We start from the raw sequence: 13,639 nt of genomic DNA, 5'->3' as shown, positions 1-13,639 counted from the left end.
ATGTTAAGTAAGGGAGAATTTCAAACTAAAAAAATAACAAATTGATTAGCACAAGCGGTGCAATGGGCGCACATTTGCTCAGTATCAGGTTCATCTGGCTTTCCCTTTTTTGTCTTTGCTTTGCAAGGCAGAGCGGGACTTGTAGCAGAGACACCAGAAGGTGTCAGGCATGACACTGGGTCTTCCTGCAGCTGGAGGAGAAGCACTTTTGAGTCTGGGCACTGGTCCAGCTGGGTGCTTAGACCTGCTCGGGCATCAGTGTTGGCAGGGGTCTGGTCAAACAATTGATGCTGGCACTTACTTCTGAAACCTGAGAGTGTCTTGGTTTGTTTCAAACTGCTGTGGGCTCTGCAGGTCCTTGCTGCACTGACTTACGTTCGGGATTTTTTCCTTCAGGGCTGTGAGGAGGAGGGTCTCCCCATGTCCCCTGCCCCTGGGGGTCTCTGGTGCTGCAGGGATAGGGCACGCACGGTGCAGGGATGGCACTCCTCTCCTCACCTGCCACTAGCGCACCCCTTACACAGTCGCTGCCTGTCAGCTTGGCAAAGGCACCAGGTATTTTTCCCCCAGCTAAACTCCTGTTGAAGCCAGCTTAGATGCAGGTGGGCTGAAGTCCTTGCAGCATGTCCCCTCGCCTCCTGTTCAGCTGGCTGTGATTCCTAGTGGTGGTGGGAAAACTGCTGGTGGCAAGTAACCCGAGCTCACCTAGCCATGGGCAGCCAGCTGCTGTCCAGTGGGTGCTATCAGCTGCTCAGACCTAGTTCCAGAAATATTCGAAGACTGAAGCCACAGTGATGGCATGTGGAAAGATCCTGCTCTGATTATTTATTAATAATCAAAAAAAAAAAAGGTGCAAGAGAACATTTTTTTCTAGAAGTTGCTGCTGGCAAATAAACAAGGTGAAGGGCTTCAAGTGTCTCTTCTGGCTGGGAACTGCTCTGTGCTCTGCAGTGGGGGCACCTGTGTAGGGAAGGGTCTGTACTTGGGGGGGGAAGATGCTGGGCCTTCTTTGTGGGACATTTTTGATATTAGGCTTCACCATGAGGTGGAAAAAAAAACCCAAACAAACCACAGAATGGCATTGGTTGAGTCATTGTGCGAATGTGTAGATTTAAAGAAAACCCATCCAGATGCTTTGTGCTCCAGAGTTTGAAAACTAAGGGGTTGACTCAGCTGACACCTTAATTAATTCTCCCCTTTTCTTTTGAACTGCCCAAGGATGCTACTCCTCGTTTGCCCTGTTCCCCAGGAAGGTCCAGGTGGTGGCCCAAGTACAGGTTTTGTGCCCCAGGTCTTGCTTGTATTTGAGTCTGGGATCTGAATGTCTCTCAAGTGTCCAAGCTCGGTTGTGCATGAGCCTGCTTGGGTGGTGAAGGTTATGGGAGTACAGGGAAGCACAACAACCTGTAGCTCAGAGGATGGTATGCTCATGTCGACTTGCAGATCTGTAGGAGCTGTGTGCTGGCATGGGAATTCTGGCCCTTTCTATAGGCTGCTAGCAGTATTGGTGTGCTCAAGAAGGCCTACTTGTTAATAGAGCCATACTGGTTTACCCCAATGGCCTGTCATTCCCAAAGCAGGTTGTATGCTTTGGGCCCAATTCTTCTCTCAACACTTTGACCCGCACCTGTCTCTTTCAAAATCAGCCTCCTGGGGTATGAGAGCAGAATTCATCAGTTGCCTAATAGATGCAGCGCTGGCTGGCAGGCATTTGTGTCTCTGTGGGGTGGAAGAAATTGAGGTTGAAGGACAAGTATGAGGCTGCAGAAGAGCTGAGAGTCAGGGTGGGCAGGGTTTGCGAATCTCCAAGGGATAGGGACATGCTGTACTAACCCATTACTGTGAGACCCTGGTGGAGCTCCAGGTATTGTCCTTGTGCATTTCCTGGGTGAGGGGGAAGAGGAGGGATATTGGGGCAAGAGGTGGCCAGCCAGAACATTAGTGTCCCTCTTGTGTGATCTCCAAGGAGATCAGCATCCCTCAGTGCTGTTTTTCTGCTGCTTTCATTTAGAGGAAGACCTGGGATTAGGATGCCACCGAGCTTTCGTTACAGCTGCTTTTGCCCTCTCCTGCTCTCTGCTGCTTCTGTATTGTGGCACATAATTTACTCCCTGACTCTCCATCCTGCAGTTACAGTCCCAGCTCAAAAGTGTGATTACATCCGCAGCATTGCTGTGTCATTGCCTTTTGTTTGCCACAATACAGCTCTCCTTGGGCAGAGCAGAAAGGAAAAGAAATAATAATGATGCATGGATGGAGGGGAAGATCTGACATGCCTTTCCAACCCATTTGCTGTGTATTTCATCTCGGGTGGGGACTCTCATTAACTAGTCAGTCAGCAGAAGCAACCTGTACCTAAAGGTTAATTTCCGCAGCGGTTGTTGCTGGGTTATTTGATAGTGGGTAATTTCCATCCTCAAAAGATTCTTTTACTCCTATCTAGTATTTAATGAGACTAAATTGCAACTTCTCTGAGACCTCGTGGCAGAAGTGTGTATGTGTGGCAGGTGGCCACCAAAGCTTTGTGTGGACTTAATAGAAAGGCACTCAGGGAGCAGAGAGAAAACCCTTTCATAATGAGGGGAAAAAATAGTAGCGATGTTTGAAAGCTTCATAGGTGTTAATAAAAGATACTGCTTTTTCAGTTACACAGAATGATAAATACAATGGGCTTCTGCAAGAATCTGTCTGTAGGACACAAATTACTGTAACATGACTTTGATGTATGCAGGGTGTTCCTTTTAAGGCCTGGGGGAAGGTGACCTTTTAAATGAGGTGACTGTGGGCTGAGTTTTCCAGTTGATATAACGGCGCTGGGCCCCATTCTGACCTTGCAGTGTATTCATAATCTCTAATTCTACTGATGGCGTGGGGAGAAGCTCGTCCTAATGCAACAGCGATCCAGCGAGACCACCGAAGGCAACAGTTATTTCTGTTCCATGTCGGTGTAGTTGATAGCGGGGTGAGCTTTGACAGTTGCTGCAGGGTGCTCATGTTTGACGTAGGTGGGGCAGCAGATGGGCAGAGGTGGGGGCACACAGCCTTGGCTGAGTGAGGGGATGTGTGTGTGGCAGGGGGGGGCTGCGCTCTGCTTTGCACGCTTGTCCAGACTTACTGTTGTGCAGACACTGAAGTGCACCAGGAGCTGGGCCTGTAGAGTTGTCCGTTCCTATACCCTCTAATACATTTTCTCCAGACTGCTAAAGCTGATGGCATCTAGCACTGAACACAATTAAATATGTTTGACATTGAACCGAAAAGCTTCCCTGTGGCTGTTCTGAAAGGTTTTTGCCAATGTGTTTTTCTTGCTTTTTTTTTTTTTTTTTGTACAGAGATTTAACTCCTTGCTCTCGACCTCAGATTCTGGGCAGTTCACAAATCTCTTACTAGTTGGTTTCTGTGTTTACCTGGAGGGCAAAAGTTTGAATATATGAAATTCAACAAGCATCAGGTGGGTGAAATGCCTCCTTGAGAAAATGCTTTAGAGACAGATGAGAGCTGCTGGATGCTTTTCCTGCATCCCTGTACAGAGAAGAGGTGAAATGTGGGGTGCGCACAGGGGGTCAGCATCCCGGGGAGTTGCAGTGGTGGTGAGGTGGGGTGTCAGCGTGGCCAGAAGCAGAACTGAGCCTGAATTGTGTTTTACGGTGTTGCTACAAAGGCTTTTTGTGTTCTTGGTTTCCCAGCAGCTGTCAGGCAGCCGTGCTATGCAGACAGGGGAGGAAGGCTGGCCGCAGTAACATCCCAGGGCATCTCAGCTGTGCAGCGGCTCTTGTTTCGCTGCTGTTGAAGACCTTTTTTGGGCATGGGGTAGGGGGAGGGGGGGATGCTGGAGATCCCCAGAGCAGGACCCTGGTCTGAGCCAGTTCCTGCAGCTTCAGTGGGAACCGACCCCACCTCTCCATTCTTCAGTCCAGTGTATTTTGTAGTGGCACCACCCTGACCAACTGCTTTGACTGTGTCTGTCTCTGAGGATGGCTCTGGGGTTACAGCAGGTGCCTCTGGCTGGAGTAACCCCAGGCTTGGAGCATCTTGCTGTAGCCTTTTCTGGTCATCCCTCCTCCATTCCCCAGGCGTGGGTGGGGATCTCAGCTGCGGAGGAGAAGGACACCTGCCATCTCAGGGGACGGGTGTCAGCACATGGAGCAAGGGTGCGTTTCAGCTGTCCAGGGATTAGCAGCAGGGAGCCACATGCAACGTAGGTGCTGACGCAAACCCGCTTGTGTGAGGGAATCTCAGTCTCTCCTCCCCCTGGCACAGGCCAGCAGCCTCCCAAGGAGATGACCCGGGACCCACGTGTAGTTCCCTTCTGAGATCACCTACTACGCTGTTGCAGAGCTCAGCCCTGGCCTCTGCACGTGGTGCATTTGAAATGGCCAGCCAGTGATTCAGGGGATGTGTTTTGCTTTTTAAAAGCGTTTGTTCCTGACCATGTCTCTGTGCTTATCTAATTAATTATCCGCCTGGGAACTTTACTTTGTTTGTCTCAGCAATGCCTTACAAGGGTAACATGCAAAAACATTCTTTTATGAGGAGCGGCCATACCAAGGGTCAGCTTACAGATGGAATGGCAGACTTGTCACCCTGGAGAGGAATAAATTCATCTTTTTTGTACTCTTTGAAGATGTGGGAAAATGAGGATCAATAACCTGAGTTGTACCAAGCTCCAGCATGAAATGGAGGGAAACACTGTTCCCTTTTAGGAGCATGGGAGTTTGACATTGGTATCAAATAGGGGGGTGGTCTATCTTCTGGTGTGCTGACCCAAACACTCTTGTGGTTTTTTCCTTCCCCCCAAGTGTGGTTAAGAGTCAGACCCTTCCCTGCCTGAACCGTTGCAGTGAAATGGGCTTTGACAGCATTGACTGTTTCTGGGGCACAGCGAGAATAAATTTGTGTTTGCAAGAAAGCACTTGTCCCGGCAGTTTAAAAAACCTGCTAAAGATGTCTTACAGGTGTACTTGTGTGTGCTCCCTTCCCAGCGCTGTTGTTGCCTTGACGCAGTGCACACCAGATACTTAACGAACGGACAGCCCTCCGTGGAACGATTCCCCATCAGCTTTAAAACCCACTTCTCAGGGAACTATTTTCATCACGTGGTGCTCGGGATTTACTGCAACGGCCGGTACGGCTCGCTGGGCATGAGCAGACGATCAGATCTGATGGACAAACCTCTAACTTACCAAACTCTGAGCGACCTCATCTTTGAATTTGAAGACTCCTATAAGAAGTACTTGCATTCAGTCAAAAAAGTAAAAATCGGATTATACGTCCCACACGAGCCGCACAGCTTTCAGCCCATCGAGTGGAAACAGCTGGTCCTCAATGTATCCAAAATGATGCGCACAGAAGTCAGGAAAGAGCTGGAGAAGTTTGCCAGGGATATGAGGATGAAGGTAGGTCCGTGCACCTGGGCAGTGGACTTGGAGGTGGGTGTGCCTAGTCCCATCCTTCAGAGGCTGGGCTTGCTTCATGTCAGCAGACTGACCCTGGCCTAAGATTAAGGTGGTATCAGGTGGGCTGGGGGTGTGCTTACATCTGTCTCAGTGGTTCTCCCACAGGGTTTGGTGTTTTTTCAAGCCCTTATAGCTATTTTTTAGTTCAAAGATTTCCCCTTCAGCCTGGGAAGCACTTGAATCCATACTCATCCCTGGCCATCAAGGAGCTATTGTCCAGTTTGCTTTTCTCATGGACTCTGGAAGAAGTTGGTTGGAAAGAACCAGTGGGCCTGGGGCTGGTGGGGTGGGTGGCCTGGTCGCAGGTAGGGATCTCTGCCCTTTGCACCTGACCTGCAAGGAGTGCCGCAGGACAGCCGTGTCAGTGGTTGCTTCTCCTTGCAAGGCATGTCGGGGTGGGCTTGCCCTGTGCCACCTGATGCCCACCACCCTCAGCTAAATCACAAAGTAGGTTACATGGGAAAGGTGAGGAAAGTGAGTCCCTGACAGGCTGGTGCTTCCCCGCTCGCTGACGACACTGGAGGGAAACGACAGGGAAACAGGGCAGGCTGCCAGGGGACTGGAGGGTTTGGCTGCCCTTGAGGATGAGGGGTGTCCCAGACCTTGCCTCCAGGGCTGACGTGAGCGAGGAGCTGGATGTGGTCACGGTGGAACGGGATTTGGTGCCTTTCCAGCCTGCTGCTGGCAGCAGGAGCAGAGCAGGTGTGTTGCTAAGTATGGGGTTGGCTCTTGTGGAGAGGCATGTGGCATCACGTCCAGGTTATTCTGGGTTCCCTGCCCTGCTGAGGAATGGCTCCTACGTAGCAGCCACGTGCCTTTTTGGCTGAGACACCTGCCCCCTCGCCCTAACCTTGAGGTGAGTGTTGCCAGTGGCATCATAGCCCCTATGTCCCACTGCTACCTCTCCTACCCTGCCAAGGAGTTTTGAGAGCCAACTGGTACCATACTGTCACCTTAAGTACATGTGCTTGATTATAGATGTACTGAAGCTTTTTTCCCCCATTTTCTCTGTTCATGCACTTCTAATACCATCTAGAGAGCAAACAGCTGAAGCAGGCTTTAGTTGAAGAAGTCCATATGGGTGGATGACTTACTGAACTTAGTACTTGCTTTTGATAGAGGGACCAGCTCTGTGTGTGTGCTGAGCTGTGACTTTGGGTCCACTCCTTGTAAGTGCCTCAAGGCCAGGACCACAGCCCCGAACCCTTGAAGGCTGGAGGCCCTGCATCTGGCTCTTCCCTTGAGTTAATTCAGAATTTGAGCCACTTGATTCAGAGGGCTGCCGTCGTGAGGGGGCCGACTTTGGAGGATCAGATCTTAAAAATAGCCCGGAGTGTGAGTGTCATGCTGATGGACTTCTGAGGGTGATGGGGGGCCTGGGGGATGCAGTCAAGCATGAAAGTGAACAGGAGACCTACTGAAAAAGTCCCCATCGCACAGAGTTCAGCTGCCAGGCTGGGCAATTTGGCTGTGTGAGTTTCCTTCAGCTGAGACTCAAAGCTTTTTTTCTTATCCCTTGCTGTTGCCAGCTCTGAAGAAAGCTGTGGATGAGACCTTTTTTTCAGTATTTAGCTGGGAACTGAATTGGTGACACCAACTAATTTTTGCGGGGGACCCCTAAACAGCTATCACATGATAACAGCTTTGGGTTCCTCTTAACCTAGGCGGGGTTTGAGTAAGCCCCAAGGGACTGAAGGCTCTTTGTATGCCATCCCTGCTGCTGTATGAGGCCCTTTATTTTTATTTTTTATTTTCAGTGAATCATTGCCTTTATTGAATGCCTTTCCCTTCCCTCCCCCATCTCTCACAGATTCTGAAACCTTCAAGTGCCCATTCTCCAATGAGAGAGAGATCACGGGGTAAGTCCCTGTCTCCTCGCCGATGGCAAGCCAGCCCTCAGAGACGCGCATGCCGAAGAGACAAATCGTGAGTATTCCTGCTGACATCACTGCTGTGTTGGAAGTTGAGGGTGATGATGTATTACTTTGATGTACAAAACTTACATGCGTGCAGTGGCATAGACAGGAAAACTGCACCAGGCATCTTGGTTGCCTGAGAGGCTCCAGAAGCCGGTGGTACTGCTGATGTCCTGGCACTGCTGTGCTTACTGCTGCCCGATGGCCCCTCCGTGTGGTGTCCCTGGAGGCCCGGATGGCCTTCGCTTGGTTAAATTCTGCAGGGTGTTGGATGATTGTGAAAAGTGGAAGTGTGTGGTTCGCCTTTTCCTTTTTTAGTCTTTATACAGTCTGCTTTCTGGAGAAATGAACCTAGCCTGGCATGCAGGGGACCTGTACAGGAGAGAAAGTAGTTTGATCACATTTAAGAGTGTTCAGACATAGGTATTAAAAAGAGGAGGATGTATCTGCTAGTGGTTGTGGGGTGCCCTGCTCTCACTGAGACAGAAATTAGATTCTCCATGATGAGCCTTCGTACAGAGCTGTTCTGATGGAGTGGTTTTCACTGAGGACTATCCGACTTACAGGGATGGCGAAAAAGTAAATTTTGCTCTTCTTGCCAAAGCAGAAACATCACTTGCATTGTGTCCTTTGATTTTAATGGGCATAAAAAAAAACCCAGACCACTTCCCTCGTGCGTCGTAGCTAATAGTTTTTCTGTAACTGTGCGGGGAACGATGGACTAACTGCACGAATACCTCTAAATGGATAAAACTGAGCTTCCAAATCACAGGCCTTTTACAGCCACTGGCAATTCAGACTCCCATACCTTAGATGTGGAAGAGTTGAGTTTTAGCTGTACTGCTTCATGCCAGGAAGCTGACAACTGTGAAAGCCTATACGTAACCCAGATTAGTCACATATTTATGATCATTGCTTTTTAAACAGGCTCCCAGACTACTGTCTCAGCACTTATTTACTTTAAAGCAGCTAACAAAGACATTAGACTAACCTTCTAAAGATAACTTTGAGATACTTTAGCAGCAGATGATTTCACAGCAGGCTTTTATTTTTACATGTGAATTCACACTCAGTCCACAATGCTGTATTTCGGGCTTCATCACCAAGAGCTCCTTGTTTAGTGCATGGATAATTATAGTTGTAATGGGCTCGGCTACTCCAGGCTTCTTCCCCTCCTAGGTTCGCTCTGAGGGATGGTTTCGTCTTTGGGTTTCTGATAGTGCTTCAGCAGTTGCTGGAGTGGATCATGTATATCTCGAGAGAAGAGTGCGTCCTGCTGGGCTTGGAGACTCGCCAGTTGGGCTGGTTTCCTGAGAGAGCTGCTGGGCACGTGGCTGCTCTGCAGTGGCTGGTTCCTCCTCGGCAGCTTGTCTTTCTATCCTGGAAAAGTAAAGTGAAGTACTGGTGGTCTCGCAGTGGCTTCAGCAGCTGTTACCTGCTCGGTGGTTCTGCTGTGTTTCTCTGTATCTAGAGCGAATTATATGTTATTTTAAAGTAAACCCTGGGTCACCATGACACAAGATCCAGGACTCGGCTATAGCATGATGTGGGGAGCAGGAGACCGCGAGCAGACTCCACACACGAGGCCTTCATCTCTGCCTTGGTGGAAGACAGTGAAGCATCTCGGAGCAGGTGAGAGCTCTTGCAGCACCTGTTTTGTAGCTGCGTGACAGCCCTGCAGGTTCTGCACAGCCACCTCACAAGCCTGGCCAGTACGCTTGGAAGGAAAAGGGCAGTGAAGGAGCTTTTGGCAGGACCAGGGCCCTTGAGCAGACCCAAAAGACTGCTCTTTGTTAGAAAAGTGATGCCAGGGAGAAGAACTGGGTTCCTGATGTTAAAATGATGCTTCTGTGCAGTGGCGCTGGTGGCTCGAAGGCTGACTGGGCCTTTTGCGCCAGTGGGAGTGATGCTGCAGAGAGGTGTGCTGCTGTTGTAGGGAGTTCCCTGCTGGTGATAAAACCCTTTCATTGCCAAAATGGAGATCTGCTGGTTTCGGCAACGGGAGGTCTCTGAGACCTGAAGGGGGGAATGGCATCCCCTCATCAGGGATGAGCTCAGTGACACATACCAGCATGTACAGCATACACAGGGTGAGAAATACAACAGGGGAAATTGGGTATTTTCTTCTGCATATTGATGGATCTCTGAGAACAGAGTTGCAGTGAGAGGCCTTTGTGTTACACACAGAGAGGAAAGACTTTCAGGCTTGCAAGGCTTTAGGCTGAAATCCTAGCTAAAGAATGGCTGTGCTTATCAACACTGTGTTTTGTTTCTTTGTGGATCTCTTACTCACATGCTGTAATTACAGCTTTTTAGAGCTTGCAGGGGAGGGGGAGAAAAGTGTTTTGCTCTAGCGTAAGCTGGCAGGGGCTGAATAACACATTCATTTGAGAGGCTTCACCTGCTGATGACAAGCTGTTATTACAGCCTGTTTTTTGTCAACAATAAAATTATATGGGCCTGCTGGGAGAAATCTCCCAGTGAAAAACATGTGAACTGGAATGGTGAACTGGAATGTCTTTGCTGGATGTTTCTGAAGGACTGAAGTGGTGCTTAAGGACAAAAGTGGATTTTACAGCCTCAACCCTTTAACTTCTCATCCTGGTTCCTTACTAGTTTGTTAAGGTAAATGGTGGTGGTGGCCACTAGCAAGCCCACGACAGCGTTTTAGCCTGGAAATACAGCTACAAGGCAGACAGGGTGCGTTGCAGGACATGGGTGGCAATGCAATAAGCAGTATGTGCTTGTCTAGGAGACAGGGGTGTAGTCAGATTGTAGCTCATTAACTGAGCTATGTAACAGTCCATGTGCTCTGAGCCCACAGCTGGTGTGATCCTGCCAAGGGTGGCCATCAGACAGGATGAATAAAGAGGATATAGGGCTGTGTGAATCTGTCTGGTAACTCTGAAGCTTTACTGTGCCCACTTGTCCATCCTCTGAAGTCCCATACCAGGAGGATGCGGTAAATTGCAAGCCACTGTGCTGGAACAGGCAACGCAGTGCTTCATCCTCAATAGAAGTGCTTGGAGCTGAAGGGGTTTGGGAGTGTTGATAGGGGTTTGGAAGGGAGCGTCATGCGGCAGCCTGAAGCAATCTCTGCTCCTAAATGTCAGTTCACCAGGTCTATTTCCTTTTAATTTCATGCTGAGGCTTAACACACGCACACTCTGTGAGTGTCACAGCAACACTGGCCTTGTGTGCTTCTGGCCTTATTTAGCTCTTGAAAGCAAAATTCTCTAAGTCCATTATATTAGGATGCGCAAGGGGGCAGGGTTATATTAGCATTGTATTATATTAGGATGTGCAAAATCAGGCAGATCCAATGCAGACAACTCATGAATACTGTGTACCCAGCAGCTAGGCACAGCTTATTCATGTGCTCATCGTTACAGCACTTCGGACAGGAGGTGTGATCTGATGGGCTGGTACAGCAGAGGTCCCTTGCTTCAGAGGGGATGTTTGACATCAGGTCATTTGCCAGCCAAGGAGAATAGGAGCTGCGGTGCCTGTGCTCCAACAAATCCTTGCCTTTTCCTAAAACCCTGAGGAGAAACCTTATGGAGGACAGTCTGTAGCTGCAAGCTAGGGAATTGTCATGGAGTAGAAATGGGCATGTTGCCATGGGTGTGCAGTGACTCCCCATCTCTCTTGGATAATCAGAAGGTAGAACCATCCAAGTGTGCTTTAATTAAAACCATGTTCTGGCTTTAATTAAAGGGAGGGAGGGAGGAAGGGAGAAAAGGGTGGGAAGGGAAGAGGATCCCTAAATTTGAGGGAGGGAGGAAAGAAGGAAGGAAAGACACTCTGGAACATACAGCGCATCTCTTGCTGGTCTCCGACTCCTAGGCAAGTTCTGAGGGATGCAGCTTGTAACTTGTTTTCTGGCTAGTCAAATCCCATCTGCTGTGAAGGAATAAAGTGGAAAAATTCAAACTATCTTACAATGACTTCTCCAGGTATGATCCCTTCCTGCAAGTGACAGAGACCAGTGAGGACCCCTTTCACATCTGTGAAGTACTTACAAACTGAGACAAACATGAAGCAGGGTGCAGGGCAGTACTGCAAAAAGGGTGATGGGGTTATTAATAGAGGTGCTTGGATAAGTGGCACAAAACCAGGTTGCACTCAATGTGTGACTAGACAGAAAAGCATTAGTTGTCCATAGCCATGTCCCTGTCTCTCAAACGCTGTGTAAGTTCTCAGCAGAGATCTGCTGTTAGCAACTCTGCTCTCAAAAAAAAAAAAAAATCACTTATTGAATCAAAGAATTCAAAAATATTTCTGAGGCTCTGCTACACGTGTATGTGTGTATATATGTAAGCTATACATCCCCACCTCTTAGGGCTGCAGCGGTGCAGCTTTTAGATTGGTGCGTGCACCCAGCAGTGTGCCACAGGCAGGGCAAGGGTTTCCCTGGCCTGACAGCCTGCCTGCTGCCCTGCCTCTCCCGTGGCCCGGCTGGCTGCCAGAGCAGCTTCGGCAGAAACAGGCAGGCAGCGTGCAACCAGGAGGTAAGTGTCAGCCTCATGTGTGCAAACGCACGGGTCACATCTGCTGCCCAGTGAGCAAAGAGTAACCGCAAGAGCTGGAAACCAGGTCTGAGGAGCTGTAGGAAAGCAGTGGAGCCTTTACCGGCTTCACGTTGTACTACTACTCGGGCTTTAGCCGAGCTTTTGCAGTGAAGCGTACATGCTGTAGAGTCTACTAGGAGAAATGTGTATTTTAGACAATGTTTTTCTTTAGAAAAGCAAACATATGGCTTAATGTGAAAATAATAGCTAAGAGCCTGGAATAAGCTCTCAGATTAAACAGTGCCATAGACTGTAAACCAGGATTGTTTTGGTTTGACAGCTTTGATGCAGGTTTTCCCTTGCTTGCTAAATAGGGAGAGACTGATTGCTCAGTCTCAAGGTTTCATTTGGTTCAGGTTGTTGATACACTTCAATGACCTAACAGCATACGTGTATGTGTGATTACTCAAGCGAATGGCTGGACTGTATCAGAATACAAGATGCCTGGAGATTGAAGGGACTTCATCTTGTTTTTTCTTATTTGATGGGCTCTAGCCCTTCACAAACACCTAGCCAAGAGGCAAAGGGCAGGTGCAGAGAGACAACACGCTGTGGCCACATGAAAGGCCTTGCCTGTTGCTCTCAGCAGTTTCGACTGTATTCTAAAAGCTGGAGTCCTGCTCGGGGTAGATCGCAGGTGGGATGTGTCTTGTCTTAGCTATTCATTTAGGCCCTCTCTCAAGTCAGAGGGAGAGGGGCACTCCCAGGCTCCAACCACAGACCTCAGGATGGGATGATTTGTTCTTCACTGGTGCTTGGCTTCAGAGGCAACCTCCATGAGTAACTTGATCGCACTAGTTCACGTGAAAAATTCAGCAGGATTGTGTTTATGTTGAGAAAATTAGATCTAGTCAGTCATATTTTGAAGTAAACCGTCCCTGACTTGACAACTGCTCTCTGTGCTCCTGCATGGCAGTGTGGGATTGCTGGTGAGCAGCGCCCTCTTCCCTCCTTTGCTTGCAGGCCTGCGGTGGTGGACAAGAAAGGAGACCTAGCTACGCTCAACGACTTAGGCTACCAGCTCCGCATCTAACAAAGCCATACTCTGGACAGAGGGCTTCCCTGGTGCTTCCTGCTGCACTTTACCCGCACTCCGTTGGAAGGAAAAAGGAATGGGACTATTTATTAACTTGTGGACTCTTATAATGAAAGTTTTACCTAGCAAGTAGAAGGGGGGATTCTTTTTTAGTGGCAGTATTTATTTTCTTTCAATTCATAGAAAGGCATCAGTGAAAAGAACCTAAAATTATGTTTATCAGGATGTAAGATTTTTTTTTTTTTTTTTTTCCCTCCATCATGTAGCAGCTGACTTCAGTGGTGTGAGAGTTTCTTCAAATATAATTTCCCTGTACAAGTATTCATGGAATTTGGGCATTGTGCTGGGTAGTAGCATTGGGATAACTAAGAAATATTCCTAGTGTTAAGAAGTGCGGGGGTGCAGTGCAGTTTAAAAAAAAATCATATTCAGTATTAATATTTAATTCAGCAATAAAAACAAGCAGTACAGAAGTGGTGTGAGTTTTTAAAGTATCAACGTTACCTCACTAAACTTAACAGATATGCAAAATTGTCAGTATTATTGTTTTGTAACTAATTTGTACTGTTTCCCAGCATATTAAAACAGCACGGGATGTTTTACTGCCACCTGTAGTATTTTGTGCATGTTGCTGAAAGATGTTAAGTAATAGTAATATGC

General features: G+C 48.4%; 1 protein-coding gene across 1 annotated transcript in view; it reads left to right on the top strand.

Annotated features, from left to right (window-relative positions):
* VASH2 (vasohibin 2) overlaps positions 1-13,452 on the top strand; it is a 33,344-nt gene extending 19,892 nt beyond the window's left edge. Inside the window, exons 5-7 of the mRNA XM_068403495.1 lie at positions 5,015-5,396; positions 7,267-7,382; positions 12,907-13,452. Of these exons, the coding sequence (XP_068259596.1) occupies positions 5,015-5,396; positions 7,267-7,382; positions 12,907-12,976 (568 nt within the window). The 3' untranslated portion in view covers positions 12,977-13,452. The remainder of the gene's footprint in view (positions 1-5,014; positions 5,397-7,266; positions 7,383-12,906) is intronic.
* Positions 13,453-13,639: the final 187 nt, after the last annotated feature.

This window comes from Nyctibius grandis, chromosome 1 (genome assembly GCF_013368605.1).
Source record: "Nyctibius grandis isolate bNycGra1 chromosome 1, bNycGra1.pri, whole genome shotgun sequence".
In the NCBI taxonomy this organism is placed as follows: domain Eukaryota; kingdom Metazoa; phylum Chordata; class Aves; order Nyctibiiformes; family Nyctibiidae; genus Nyctibius; species Nyctibius grandis.
Note: the sequence above shows the minus strand (reverse complement) of the source record. Positions and strands in the feature narration are given on the sequence as shown.